This window comes from Pieris napi, chromosome 12 (genome assembly GCF_905475465.1).
Source record: "Pieris napi chromosome 12, ilPieNapi1.2, whole genome shotgun sequence".
Lineage (NCBI taxonomy): Eukaryota > Metazoa > Arthropoda > Insecta > Lepidoptera > Pieridae > Pieris > Pieris napi.
The window spans coordinates 7,329,898-7,346,408 of NC_062245.1; the positions used below are offsets into that span (position 1 = coordinate 7,329,898).

At 32.8% G+C, this 16,511-nt stretch overlaps 1 protein-coding gene across 1 annotated transcript in view; it reads right to left on the reverse strand.

The window, feature by feature from the left end:
• Positions 1 to 1,930: 1,930 nt before the first annotated feature.
• Positions 1,931 to 16,511, reverse strand: part of LOC125054926 (T-cell leukemia homeobox protein 2) — a 29,049-nt gene continuing 14,468 nt past the window's right edge. The window contains exons 2-3 of the mRNA XM_047657076.1: positions 15,599 to 15,827; positions 1,931 to 2,884 (exon numbers count right to left, since the gene is read on the reverse strand). Coding sequence (XP_047513032.1) covers positions 2,599 to 2,884; positions 15,599 to 15,827 — 515 coding nt within the window. The 3' untranslated portion in view covers positions 1,931 to 2,598. The remainder of the gene's footprint in view (positions 2,885 to 15,598; positions 15,828 to 16,511) is intronic.

Here is a 16,511-nt window from a genome sequence, read left to right on the forward strand (position 1 = left end):
TTCCTCACGATTTTCCTCTACTGTACGAATAAGTTAAGTGCGACATTGCGACACAGCCGGGTTTCTATATATAGCTATATATTTCTATATACAGCCGGATAACTCTGCCATAGTCAATAATTCGTGGTTATTAGGGTACTTTTAGCAGTTTGACAAAACGCGGGAATATATCCAATTTTAGAATTGGATTTACTCGTGCGTTATGCAAAAAAACGGGCGTATAAAGAAATTCACTTATTAAGATCGTTTCAGTTAATTAAATGAAATTGAATTGTCTGATGTAGTCTGTATAATTATAATCGAGTAAATTAATACACTTGAAATTAATTTTTGCTGAATTCTCTAAAACCGATGTTCAATAAGACACATTCAATTTCACAAACACGGCCAAACAATAACAAGTCGGTCGGCCATAAAGACAAGATTTTTTTTTACTTTTTTTTAAATAAATAAAGTTACATATGTGAAAATCATTTAACGAGTGTAACCTCCTATTGGCAAATTGAATCCTTCTGGGCATGCTTTCCACTATGTTTTAATAACGTTGTGAGGAATACGTTCCCATTCTTCTGCAATTACTCTTTTTAGATCCCAGATGTTATGTGGAGCAGGTTGCAGGTGCTTACTCGTCTCTTTATGCTCCCGCACATGCTCAATTGGATTGGACTTTGGGCTGCCCAATAAATGGCTCTGCCAGCAGTGAACCCGCAACTGACAAAACGACTACTAAGCTTAAATAGAACCAAAACAATGATAGGGACAATTACGGGTCATTGTCTCCTTCATAAACATCTTTTTGTCCTAGGCGTGACAGACAGCCCCTTGTGCAGAGGCTGTTTCAGCGCAGAGGAATCAGTCACCCACGTAGTCCTGGAATGCGAGGCTGTGGCTAATCAACGTGCAGAATTCCTCGGAACAGTGAGGTCGCTCCGGGAAGCCTGTGAAGTGCCCAGAAGACTTCTGTGCTTCTGGAAGGAGCTGGCCTGGCTAAATTAGCCAGGACTTAACGCACAACGGAACCAATTAAGTGTCTAATTGCGGAAACTGAGTCCACCAACCCTAACTCTAACCCCTAACCCTGGGCTGCCCAATCTACACGACGCATATCAACTTCTTGTCTGTACGCTTCCACGTTGTCAAACGGTGCAGGCAAGCATTGTCGTCCATAAAATTGAATCTTCCTTAAGTATAATTTAGCTTGTTGATGGGCAGGAGGAGGCTTTTGGCCAATATCAGGAGTTACCTGTTGTGTCCTAAGAATTTATATTGGTTCCCATATCGTTGGAAGTATTTTAAATAAAAGAAATAAATATCTTTAGTAATTTAATTTAACATAAGTGCTCAAAATATACACAGGCAGGCATTTCTACAATCTTCATGTCTATGTTATACAATAGCTAGTTCTAACTAAAAGAACACATTTTAAAACTATTTACATTTTTTTTTATATTTTTACTGCCTGAAGGGTGAGGAAGGGTTTTTGGTTATATCTGTGGAATGTTGAAACGGTTTTTTTTCGTTTATGTTTGATGCCATAATAGAAGATAATGTCAGAGATGATAGCGTGAGGTGGATATAAACCTTTAGTTTCCTGTAATAAATATTTTTATTTTCTCAAATGTTTCATGTGGTATTAAAGTTATATTTACTGAAACGTTTTAATTCATGTACGCAAAATAGAGTGTTCGGAATATTTTAAGTAAGAAGTAAGTAAAGATCTATTAAGACATTTATTTATTGACAGCCCCAACATGGCCAAAGTTCAACATAAAATTGAAACTATTATATAATTAAGCTTTTACAAAATCCACAGAAGACCTTTTGTTATCCATTAATCCTGTCTATGACATGAAGGTGTACTGCTTAAATATAAGGTAGCATTTGTATTGAGACCCTTCTATTTTAGAGTTTATATGCAAACGAGAAAATAGAAATATTTTTCCTTCTAACAGTTTTATTTGAATTATATTTTATTGATTACATATTTTGCAAACTGAATTGTCGGAATCTAAGCAGGTTTTCGCAATCTCAATAATTCATGTAAAACGAATTTAAATACGATAAAATTTTACTTTATAATCTATATCATACATTAATATTATGTTATTTACACTTTAAATATCAAACTTTTATTGATTATGTAGGATTGTAATATCTAATAACTATAGTAATACTGTTTTCGTAATATACACATTTAAATAGTATAAAATTTCACTAAATACGGTAGAGCCGTTTCTAAGCACTAGCTTTTACGAAATATTAAGTACTAAGGCTATTTACACATTTTTACAAGAATGCGATACATATTATTAAAAATGATATCACTTAAAGCAGATCTTATATTAAAATAATATTACATATACATAGGTACATATTAAAATCATTATTACAGTAATTGAGTTATCTGAATGCTACAATTTATGTCTTAGCCAGATAGTACCAAATTGGTTTGAACATTTCATAATGTAGCAAATATTTCATCACTAGCTATTGCCTACTTTGACACTAAACGTAGACTCGGCCATTTTATGGAACTGTATCATGGAATAAAACCTCTTTTCATAGGATAAAAAAAAACTTTTTGAATTTAGAACGAATTCAGCAAATCGGTGACGCGACAGGCGGTGGATGCGCTGTTGGCGCTGTATTAGGAGGGTTTATAAAAGAGCCATGGTTCCCGGCCCATGGCTGTAAATTCTGTAATGCGCTTAACGCTGTATTGGACGCGGGAGGTGCGGCGTTCTGTTGATAATGAAGCGCTGACAGCGATGCACCGGGTGGTGGTTCGGGGATGTAACCCTTGCTTAGCGCTTCAGCTTGAAGTGAAAGCATTAAGCGGTTAGCTGCTTGACGTTCCGCTTCACGCTCTTCAGCTGTTTGGCGTCTGAAACAAAAGAAAATACTATTAAACAAATTGTAGCTTGCTAACATTATTGAAGTCAAACTTCTTTATCGGCGTTGGAAAAAAATTTACACACATTTGTCACATTTTTCGGTTACGCGCCATCTTTTTCTTGTCCCAACCACGGTTGATCCGAAGAGATTCGAAGCCATTAATTAGTAACAAAAATATATAATAACGATAACAATGATAGTAATACTAATAATTCTATTACAATTAATGAAATTCTGCAATAATCTTAGTACTACATAGTAGTACAGTAATAAGTTAAAATGAAATAATTGTATTTGTATTCATGTCTATGATAATAAAAGCCTTTTGTTAAACTTTATCTAATTTAACTTTATTTAACCAATTTCTGTAAAGTTGCATATAGTAGATCATTTTTCGAAAAATAAGGTCATAAAGAAGTTTCACTTCTTACGTGTGTACACCTAGTACACGCACACATTTTTTAAAAGAACTTCGATTAACGCATTAAAACTGATTTCTTGTGCATAAAGAATAAGAACTAGGAACAAAGTTTTATATAGGATAGATAAATAGGATACTAAGTAATATCAATACAGGAACAAATATAATTTCAAAATTATAAACATGTGTATTTTGAAGCCATTTTCTTACAAAGAGATGTTCAATGAACAAAGGATGAAAATCTTAAAGCCGCTTTTAGCGTTAAATGGAGTAACGTTCATTAACTGAAAGAGGTGTCAAGTGCATCTGTAAAGTTGGAGACCCCACTTAACATAATACAGAAGCCTGAATTATTTATAAACCCGTTGGATTTGTCGCTCGATTAGCGCAGAGAACATCGCCTCTTAGAAAATTCAAATTATACTTTTTATATGCGTTTTATTAGCGGCTAGCATCGGTGTTTAAGATCTTGAGGAGTGCAAACTATTTAATAAGGTCAATAAAAAAAATATAATGTCGAAATTATAATAATTATGTTAAAAAATAATATGTTTTATTCAAAAATTTGCTATAAATTATATATTTACATAATGTTGTGTCAACATCGGATGCACAATAAAATAAGATAATATGCTTTGGAAACCTGATATCTATCCTCACAATAACTTTTATGTATGTAAAGTTTTAGACACATGTCTGTGTGTTACAGCCAATACTAAACAATGTTTGTTTCACCAAAATCAAACCCTGGATTTCAAGGATGTAAGCCACGTGTTAACCATCAAGCCGTTTCGGTATTCAGAATTGTTGCTGGTATTTTCCAGAAACGACACTGGCAACCCTAGAGCAGTTAATACCCGATGATGGTAATTGACATAATTCAAGTCGTAGTCTTGAATTATTAGAACCGAACCCTTTGAGTTGACTTTAATAAATGATTAAGTTTATATTCCTAACCCGCGGTTACCGTTTAATGCGTCTATGGCAAAATGTAGCTAGTTATTAAAATTGCGAGTATTTAATTTGATAAAGCCAATACTTACCAGAATTAAAAAAAGGGTGCGTGTACTTATGTACGCGCGTAAGAAGTTATACTTCTTTGGCATTATTAAAAATAGTTTTTGATTGCATGCAAATAATTAATTACAATTAAATAATCAAAGACTAGAAAAGGAGTCATTATAGTCAATCAAGTTCAGTTTACATTTGAAAAATTTAATAAATAAATATTTATTATTATTCTCTTACATTAAGTGTAACATAAATTATATTATTATTCGAAAGTTGTTATTAAATTATGTCCAATGCCGTAGCATCTTCCGTGGGCAACTTCATTCTGTTAATTTTGTGTCACGGTGCGCGCGCATCGTAAAATTTCACTCTCATCAATTTTTCATAACGCGCCTAAAGAAGTATAACTTCAAAAATAATTGTGTAGGTTTTATAGTAATGATAGTCTAAAAGAGTTTTTAAAATCTTGACAAATATTCTGAAATATTTCTTATTCTTCTTCTTATATTATTCTTCAAAATATAAACGCCAAAATCCTACAGGTATAATAATATTGTGGCCATTTCAGCAATCGTAGTTCAATAGCTAGCTTATATTTAAACGTATTACTTGCATAAAACAATATTTTACCAATAATTAATTACTTACACAAGAATTAAGCTATTATGACTGTAAATGGCATGGTTCTTTAATGGATAATATCAGCATTCGTATTCAATTAGCGGACATAGTTCACACGTCGATAATTAATTATTAACAAATGTCATCGTATTTTACATTAATTTAAATATAAAATCATAGTTCTTATGCACGAAGATTCTTATCGCTTTGAATTTTGTATCTATAAATAATTTGATGCATAAAACTAGAAACCTTCAACAACACAACCTCTTGTTTAACTCACAGAAAATGAAGATAAAATATTAGGGAAATAATTAGTTAAAAACTGCTCCGAGCAGTGTTGGCCTAGTGGCTTCAGCGTGCGACCCTCATACCTGAGGTCGTAGGTTTGATCCCCGGCTGTGCGCCAATGGAGTTTCTTTCTATGTGCGCATTTAACATTTGCTCGAACGGAGAAGGAAAACATCGGGAGGAAACCGACATGTCTTAGACCCAATAGTCGACGGCGTGTGTCAGGCACTTAGATTTAAAAAGGATCATGAAACAGATACAGAAATCTGAGGCCAAGACCTAAAAGAGGTTGTAGCGCCACTGATTTTTTTTTAAAAGGTTCAGCTTTAAATCAGAAAATGAACATTTTAGTGTCCATAATCAGTCAAACCCAATCGTAGTTTAGTCCTTTAACCCTCGTATATCCAATGCGTTTGCGCATCTTTTACACCACAAAAGTGACAGTCGACAAACTCAAAGGACTGATAGAGTGGGTATACCTGTGTGACTGTAAAGTTATAACGTTTCTCTTCCCTCTTCTGCTTCAGCTAAATTCTTTAGATAGCTGTGAGCTCGTTCTAGATAAAATTATATTGAAAATCATAGTATTAGATAGCTAGTCTTAATCCCGCGCAAGCGCCTACATTAGTAACGATCAAGGCATATACATAAACTCCTGTATCGCACTAATTAAGATAGCTCCTTACAGAGTGGTCCACATTCATTTGCATAGCGAAACCAGTTTATGCAATAATAGCATTTATCACATACAAATTAGGTGTATTATTCATTGCAAGTAATGTTAGTTATAAATAACGCTTTTAGTATGATATCGCACGTTGTCGAATGACCTAAGTGACTCAATTAGGTTTATCGTAATCATGGAAATCGGATTAATGAAAGTGATTTTTTTAAGCATTTAAGTTAATTGGACTCGATTTTTAAAATACGTTATCTTTTGAGTGAGAGTAATATTAAATGTCAGCTGTTTTATAGTTTGAATTTGTTTAAGATTATGTATTTTTAATATTATATATATTTTAAAACTATTTACCAATAACCGATTCACATTATTCTCTTTTAACGCTATATAATAAGGATTTTTTCTTGTGCGTTGCCCATATCTAAAATCATATTACAGAAATTAATCGATTTTTTCATATATTTTTATCTTTGTTTATACTAAACAGAATAAGCATGTTTAAAACAAGTGATTTACAACACATGTTTTTTTTAAATATTTTCTTGATAATTCCCCGACTATGTAATCCTCGTAGAGCAGTGTTGGCCTCGTGGCAGCGTGCGACTCTCATACCTGAGGTCGTAGGTTCGATCCCCGGCTGTGCACCAATGGACTATTTCTATGTGCGCATTTAACATTTGCTCGACCGGTGAAGGAAAAACATCGTGAGGAAACCGACATGTCTTAGACCCAAAAAGTCAACGGCGTGTGTCAGGCACTGAAGGCTGATCACCTACTTGCTTATTAGTTTTAAAAATGATCGTGAAACAGATTCAGAAATCTGAGGCCAAGACCTAAAGAGGTTGTAGCGCCACTGATTTATTTTTATTTGATTTATGTAGTCGACGGTAATATTAAATAACTTACGTAAATGGTATTGGTAACCCGGATGATTAAACACTACTACCTACTCATTTCTTTTAACAACTTTTTGTATGACCTTTAACAACAGCAAATTCCAAGAATATGCCTCTTAACCTAACGTTGAACATTATTTCCTTTAAATACGTCTCTGTTACTTTTATGCCAACAAAATACAACACATGTTTCAAACAGTTTTAATTTAAACAATGTTTTTGTATCACACTGCATCAACTGCGGAATCAACAGTGAAATTAAATATTAGATTGTTGGCCTGAAGGACTTTGACAGCACAGCTCGAGCTGTTTTGGCGAAGGTAAGCCGGAACGGGCTTTTCCCCGCGACTAACACGAGTCTCCTGCGAGTATTGGATCTCGACTTGGGCCGTTGCGGGGTGGTCAATCGCCTGACGGGCAAGACGGAAGCTCACTGGAGTGAGCGACGTACGTATGACATCGACTTCCCCGGTGAACGCAGTTTTTTCCCTAAGCTGATTTTGTTTCTGCATTGCCGCGAAAGCCACCTGTTTTAATTTCTTGTTAGCTATCATGATTGGATCATCCGGATCCGTTAAGATGCGTCGATGCCTCCTGCGAGCCTTTTTTGTCGGGTAAGTGCTTTGTGCACCAACGGGCACAATAATTGAAAAATTGAAATAATTAATGGGTTAAATATTATTCCAAAATTATTGAAATAAAACATTATAGTTCATATTAATTTAAAAAAAACAATGAACAAAAATAACACTTAGTTTGCCAACCCTGATATTCAACGACCGTTTTCGAAGTGAAAACTTCTTTAGCGGCGTTGTACACTTTTTTTGGAATGAGTAAAAAATGTTAAACTCGCGTCAGGACACGTGACCTGATCGAAAATTCGTAAGACGGATGGAGAGTAGACAGCTGGCGCGGCGTATTTAATGTAATAATATAAATTGTCATGTTTGTGTACGATAGCGCAATAAATAAATATTGTATTCTAACACATAACTGATAGTACTTTTATACTGATAATTAAAGCAATTTTTGTAAAATTATTCTCTAACCATTCCAAAAATTATCAAAAATGCACAACGTCAATATTCAAGTTTTCACTTCTGCCGGCACTCCCGGAGTGCTACCCGTCGTTTTTATTTTTTCTTAAGAAATATATCAAAATAGATACCTACAAATAACTCATTGTTAATATAAGTTAAGATAGGCTTAGGGCTTCAATTAGGGGTGGCAATAATTCACAAACTTTAAAACGAGAGAATTTACGCCAAATTCATTCCCCTGTCAGGTTCAATTAAGTAATTAGTAGAGAGTTCTCGTGTACGTACAGTAATCTCTACGAGTTGCCCGATAAGAACAATTGTTAAGCCATAAACATTCTATGAACAGAAATTTAAAGGTTAAAAAAACTTTTTATTATGATAATCTTATGTGAACGTGACGTGCCGTGAATTTTGTCGGCCTTCAGCAATTCTCATCCCTGCGGATGTAGCTTCGAACCCCGGTTATGCACCAATGGACTTTCTGTCTATGTGTGCTTATAAAACTCGGTCGTACGGTGAAGGAAAACATCGTGAGAAAACCGGCATTAGGCCCAAAAAGTGGTGACAAGAGGCGACGGCATGTCAGCCACAGAAGGGTAACAGATACAAAAATCTGAAGCCCAGATTTTTGTATCTGTTACCCTTTGGTGTAATAGGTTGTAGAGCCACTGGTTCTTGTTAGTTACGAAAATGAAGTAACATTTTAGTTATATATTTTTGACACCCATGTGTGTGTGTGTGTGTGTGTGTGTGTGTGTGAGGTTTGTACATTCGAAAATGCCATTTTTTTTTGTTACTCCAAGCACGGATTAAGGTTATACTTGAATTTACTATGTATGTTTGTGTGTTACACAAAAGCGCATGCATTGATATGTAATTTGTATTAATAAAATTTATTTTAAAGGTATAGTTATGCAGAAGGCAGCCAATGTTAATTGTTAATGAATGATTGAACAAAGCGCTAAGTCTATTATCGGGGAGAACTTTATTATAACGGCAAATGAACGAACTAGTGTTGTGACAGCGCTATCGATACTTTAATAAACCACATTTTACCGTATTGTATTATGGAAGTTATAAATCCTACAAACTGAGAGATTGATTATAATAAATAAGACTTGACTTGTAAAAAAGGCCTTAATATTACGTTCACTTAGGTACATTATTAAATGATTCTTTTTTTTAAATTAAAAAAGCAATTCAACGCTACATGCATAGTTTTTAGTGTATCAACGAATTTATCTATTACATAAAGATGACACGTGATTATGATTTAACGCCTTATTTAAGTTTAAGTTTAATTTCATTTCATTACTATATATTATAAAGTTTAATATTAAGCAGTTGATATTCTTTGTAATTTATCGATGAAAGTGGTCATCACTAGCCAGTTGGGTAAACCACTTTAAGCCGCCGCCTTTATAATTAGATAACGCAAAGTACAATGAAACTTTCCTTAAATAAGCCAAACGCTGCGGCTGGCAATTACGAATTTCATCCTGATTATTTTACAAGCAGTTTAGAATTAATTTTATGGGGATTTTAAGGGGTTTTGTGAATATTCTTATGAATTTTGTTTGACACGTTAGATTTAGGGGATTCCAGTAAAGACATCTCGAGTCAAACAGTGTTTTTCATGACTAAATTAAAAATAAAATTAAAAGTTGAAACCTACACCTGCATCATTTTTAACAACAATGCAAAAAATGCCGCTGCGAAAACCGCTGTGAGAGTTCGAAAAGTGAGTTACAGAATCGCAAGGCTGGTGGTCTGTGCCTAATATAACACGTGCTGTTGGCGCTTGAGAAAGTTGTCACTGGATTCAAGTCAAGGTAACATAATAAATACATAACTTCAAGCAGCGAGTAGTTTTATGTTATTACTAGACTCTTCTTCCTGTATTACGAAGTAAGTTTTATATTACACGCAGTCTGTATTGTGAAATCATAGTAAAACATATCGCAATGAAAAAACAATACTCGCTGGTTTTGATGTATTTGCAGCCGTCAAAACAATACAATAAATCCAAAGAACACTTTAAAACTTCCGAGATGAATCTTAAAAACCTTATAAATAATGGATGAGGTGAATGTATAATGAACTTTTCAGTTCAAGCACTCGCAATTCAGAAGTTTTCATAATATCTGTTTTATTTAGATGATTTGATACTTTAGCCGAATGTTTTTGTACTTAAAAGTAACTTCTTTTTCTAACTTTGTTATATATACTATATGACAGTAACATTGTAAATAAGTAATATTGGGCAATATCTATTTACGTTTCTATACAGAGTATAACTATTTAATTATCTATTCACGCCTTTTTCCGAAAGCGGTTGGCTGTGATCACGAAACTCCACTTGCTACCATACCTAAAGAGGTAGGTAGAGGAGGTTCTTTAGCTTTCATGACATTTACCATGCATGGTCGTCGGTTATGGGTACTTTTAATTTGTCCCTTCTCTGGTAAGTCCTGGATTTGGTCCAGGTATCTACGACACGGCCAATCCAACCCGAACTGACCATCCACGGTTGCCTTGTATATCCTATTAATATTTTTATTAATTTTAATCATATACGTACATTTTTTAAAGTTGTATGTATGATGAAGACATTAAAGAAATTATTTGATTGAAAAATTAGTATGAAAAAAAAGCAAAACCATAACCATAGGAGCTACCTTTTTAGGTCTGGGCCTCAGATCTCTCCTATATGTTTCATGATCATTTGTCAATCTAATAGGCAAGGTATGACGAGTAGCCTACTATGCACAGGCCGTCGACTTGTTGGGTCTAAGGCAAGCTGGTTTCCTAACGACGTCTTCCTTTACCGTTCGAGCGAATGTTTATTTGTATAAAAATCTTTAAAGTTTACGAGAAATATCAACTATTTCGTAATTATTCACAATAGTCTGATTCAAATAAAAGAAATACTCGTACGTAAATTAACGAGCACGCAACATTAACCTGTTAAGACGTTGTTCCCTGACGTCTTGTATCAATCCTGATACGGATTTGTTTCGTAATTCCAAAGGAGACAACCTACAAGCAACAATTATACTAACGACACTCTTTCTTAAAATAATTGCCCTAAACGCCAAAAACCGTTCAAGTCATTCTAAGGCCTACATCTTCACGATAAAACCTATAATCCCATGAATAGGATAGCAACTGGGAAATTAACTGGTTAAGAATGAAGAGCGAAAATGTTTCTTTTAGTAAGGAGTGTAAGCACTGTTTTTATAGAACAATCGTGTCCCCCTAATTCGGGGAGTTTTAATATTCACTTATACAAAGGAAAGGAATTACGGGAGGAAATGAAACAGGGTAAGTAAATAAATAAGGAGTCTCCTCCCCTTGGGTTACAGTGTGTTAGATGTGGTTCGATCGCAATTCGATTTGTTAAAATTACGCTTCGATGCCTCGAATTGCCTTTGAGAGTGTGAGAATAGGATTTCCCAGTTTGATAATTATTTTTAAAAAAATAATATTTTTTTTCCTGAAACTGTACTGATTTTCGGATAATAATACACAGGAAATAATACACACAAGGTAAAGTTGGGTACATACTAAAAAAAGGTTTGTTGTGTGTCGTTTTATCAACAAATAAATCAATATTCTTGGTCATTGAATATGTAATAAATAATGTAGATAAAAACGTAATGTGTCGCAATTTAAAAAAGGAACTAAAATATTATTAAAAAAAAAAAAAAAATTCCTGAAACTGTAATGATTTTCGTATAATACGAGTAATACACACAAGGTAAAGTTGGGTACTTTCTAAAAAAAGGTTTGTTGTGTGTCGTTTTATCAACAATTAAATCAATATTCTTGGTCATTGAATATGTAATAAATAATGTACATAAAAACGTAATGTGTCTCAATTTCGGTTGAGAACACTAAAAACAAAAGAAAACATAAACCGAAACAAATGAAGCCACTCTTACGGAGACCCACGTAAACGAGCGTAAAATAAACCTTAAGAGGCATAGTAAAAGTCACAAAAATAGACAATAAACTTCCAACGAACAATACATGTAAAAAGGCGACCGTTCGTCTTTTCCACTGTGGTTAATAATTGATGAGCTAAACTGCCGAGTTGTGTTCCTCATACAATATGTATCTCCCCAGTTACCCTGTGTTACCGCCTGCTCCAGATATACTATATGTATAAAGATTTAATTGGCTGGCTATTGTAACGATATGACTTTTTACAGGGGGACGCAAATAGCTTAACGCTACCAGCATTTACAATATGATTCTACCCTCAAACGTTTTAGTAACTACAGAAAATTATTCCTTACAATAGAGTGATAATTTAAATTATTTAATTTTATTTACTTATACGAAAAAGACGACGTCACGTCTGTTTCTATATTTATTAAATTATCTTTGCGATAACATTAAATAGAAAAAATATGACAATTCGAGAATTTGAAGGAAACAGGTTGGTTTTAGAATATTTTTTTATGGAAAGAATACAATTTAATTGCAAGTCATTTGTTGTTTTTTTAAATAAGGATATCAGATATCCGTTCTTAAAGAATAACCTGACATTTGGTGAGATAATTTAATTCAATTTTAAAATAATGTTCAGGTAATAAAATTTAATAGCTTGCTTAAATGGATTCTCATAAATGATGTAAATTACAACGTGTTAATGCTGTCGAATATTTATGAGAATTAATCAGGTATTAATGGATTTTAGCACTAAAATCTGAATCTAGAATCTAGACATTGCACCTTGGTCGTGTTTAAATGGCTATATTATAATAAATGTGGTAATTTATTTTGTAATGTGTATTTGTTGCATATTTTATTTTAAGATTGGAATATCTCTACAAATAAACTAGTCATCCTTGCGATTCTGTAACTTTCTTTTAAATGACTGCTTTACGTCTGATTTGAGCGCGACCGCCGCTGTGAAAATCGCTGTGTGAGTTCGAAAAGTGAGTTACAGAATCGCAAGGCTGGTGTAATAATTATGATCTAACATAGAAAGTGTAGTCTTCTGAAATAAAAACGTTTCTTACGTTATCATATTATTCAAGCGTCATTGATTTACAAAATAATAGAAAAAAACAATAATATTTGCAGTACACATTAATGTTTGACTTTACTGTTAAATTAAATTTCGTGTTAATGATATAAGGCGCAGTTTTAACGCAACAAAAATAGTCGAAGAAATAAAGAATTAGAACACTGTCTATGGAACAAAGTTAAGACAAAGACATAAGTAAAGCTAAAATTTAAGCACTTGTCAAGTTTAAAAGAAACTATTGTTTTTATAAATCAGAACGTCATAGATGACGTCATTTGTCATTGCTAAATTATGCTTTATAATAAAGTTGGTAAAAAATAATAATTTTAAAATAGGGATTCGAGGCTCATGTTGTAGTGGATAATATGTATCAGGAACCTGTGTAACTCAATACCCACCTATGCACACTTTCCTAGCCTTTAAATTTCTTATTTTACATATGTTTCAGTTCAGATCATATTTCTTCAGTAGAGTAAGTTTGTTTGGAAAACACTCGAAAATTTAGATTTTCAACATTAATGTAATCATATTTTATATCGTATCTATAATAAATTAATATGATAGCGAGTTACGCATAGAATATCTTATATCGATATATCATACGTCTTGTCACATCCTTATCTCCATGATATAGTCTATAGAGTATCATCTGTAATGCTTTGTTGCATTGTTTATGGAATTTCTATTCTATAATTTTTTTTAGCCAGCAAGTTTTAGTCTGTATGTCATAGAAACATCTATTTAAAAAAAATGGATTGAAGAACTAGGAAATCGAATACACTAGTATGAACAAATATAATTTAATTCGTAGAAGATAAAATTAATTTGCGAGTGACGTCACAAGTGAGGTGTAATAGAAAGTGACTAAATTGAAGTTTATTTTCAAACCAATAATATAATAACAACAATACGACATTAAAGATAATATTTTATAACACTATTTTTCTTATTCATTTTTTTTTTTTGGAGTTTATGGCCTGGTATCTAGACCTTTAGGCCAATTTTTCTTATTCACTTATGACTAAGTCACAGATAAACCAACTTCATTTGTCATAGATAACTGTCAATTCATTATTGCACGAATCTATACTCGATGACATTTTAAATAATAAATAGTCGTCAATACGGATACATTAAAATTAAAGAGGTTATATTCTGGTTTCTTATCTATGCGATTTTAAATTTTACGCGCTTATATCATTAAGCATACATTTAATATTATCAGTTTTATATCAAGTATTTAATCAATATTTGTGTACTTTTGTCTGAGAAAATTTTACTGTGGGAATATCGATAAAAATGTTTTAATTGTTTACATAAAAATTTCTATGAAATTTAGTTAAATAATTTACGTACTTATAAATGTTTGTTAGACTTGCTGGACTGCTCTATAGTAATCAAGACAAGACAGGTCAAGTGAAAAATACATTCGCGATTAAAAAGTTTTATTAAAATATACAATAACATATATAAAAAAAAACTAAATTAGATAGTACAACGCGCCGGCGGACTTGTGGCCGTTAATCGTTCTCTTCCAGGATAACAAAAGGAAAATATAAACGGAATTCTGAAAATGTGCTTGTCATAAATTAAAAAAAAACAAAGTTACTGGTTGCATAAACCTAATAATAGTAGTTCTTAAAGAATTCTTAAGTGTTTAAACTGACAATAAACCATTGTTACGATAACTCAAAGTTAAACAAGCGATAACGTCCATTCACGAATGCTAATACGAAGAGACGTGATAAATGAAATGAATACTTGTTAAGCCACCTCTGAGCTTAGATGGTCATTGTTTAAAGCGTGTAGCTTTTGGGCTGAAATATTCTCGCCTGGACTAAACCGATAAACAGTTGACGATCGTTTTTGTTGACTGGAAAGAACTGGCTGCTGTCAAACCGATTTTTATTGGTTTTTGTAGGGTATACTTTTAATATATATAAAAAAGTTTTTGTCTTCCTTTCATTGTTCCTATAAACCTCCGATATTAAGTGTTAGCTAGCCGTCGGTTCCAGCTATGCTAGTCTCTAGTACCACTATAATATATCTTTTAAGGTATGTTTCTCAAAATACCTTTAGCAATTAAATTCCTCAAATTGCTTGCGAAAATATACCTATAGCAATATCATTATGCAGTCGACACAAACCACCTACCTATATTTAAAACTGAAATTAAACAAAAGCCTATCGACGTTCGAATCACGAATATTTTTTTATAACAAAAACAGTGGCTTGGCGCCGTTTTATCGAGCGTTTGTTATCTGTGCCCAACACAAACAGCGCTTGTCCATTAGTAATCTGTGCCACCAACACGATCACTAGTATTGTATCACATGCTCATGGAATTTTGTAGCGTTCCATTTTCAAATTCCATTTGATGTCGTTACTAATTTGTCTATCGTAAAGACACTAATGCACTGATCATTTTATTAAGAGCTAAGGCTGTTAACTATGAGATTTAAACAATTATTCTTGAACTGAGTCAAGTAAAAAAGTATATTGCCATTGGCGCGAGACACTACTGCTATATTAAGCTTAATTATCATTACCTAATATTTGGTCACGTGACGATTTCCAAACAAAAAAGCTAAGTATTTTTGTGTGAGGCACCTATGACTGAAACACAAGACAAACCTAATATACCTATCATTTAAATAAATTTAAAAACGCTATATAATTCCTATGTCTAGAATAAAGACCCACCTCCACTTCGTCCGTCGATTCTGGAACCAGGTCTTGACTTGAGCGTCGGTCATCTTCAAGGTCTTAGCGAGGGAGGCTCTTTCCGCTGAAGCCAAATACTTCTGTTTGTGAAATCTCTTTTCTAATTCAGCTATCTGCATCCTTGTGAAGGAGGTCCTTGGTTTTTTGCGCTTCGGTGGAGTTCTGTTCTGGTACGGATGACCAATCCGTCGGGTGATTGGAAACGATGCTGAAAACAAAATTATTTGATTAAATAATATAAGAGAAAACGTTTTTTGGTAACCGACTTAGACGAAAGGAAGTTATGAAACATGTTTAATTTAATAACTTTAGTTCAAAAATAATATTATTTTTTTATTAAAGTGATGTAATTATTTCGTCTGTGTGTTATTATACTACAATCTAAGTTTATTAGTTTTATTTATATACGCTTTAAAATATTGTTTATTTATTCAACATAAATACAGAAATATGTAATTACAAAGCGTCGACAATTATTACAATAGTTAAAAACAAAATTAACTACTTGAACTAATTACTAATTTCATTAAATTAATTAAAAAGGAATAAAATTAATTATTTTTATGAAACTAAAATATTCAAATACAATTTGTAAACTAATGGATTAAGAATTTTATCAAACCTGTATTACCTGAAATTTACTAAGAAATATATTCCGTATTCATTTTCCATTAAAACATACCCATTGTTTAGCAAAATTATAATTTCTTGCCTTTATCAAACATCTAGACCCATTATTGTAATAAATGTTAATCTTAATGCATACATTATAAGAATTACAAAAGCTATCGTAATTACATCATAAGAAGAAATTACATAGAAATCACGATCCTATGAATAAATAAAAATTCCATCAAACATAAATTGCTACAAATAATAGTGGTATGCAATC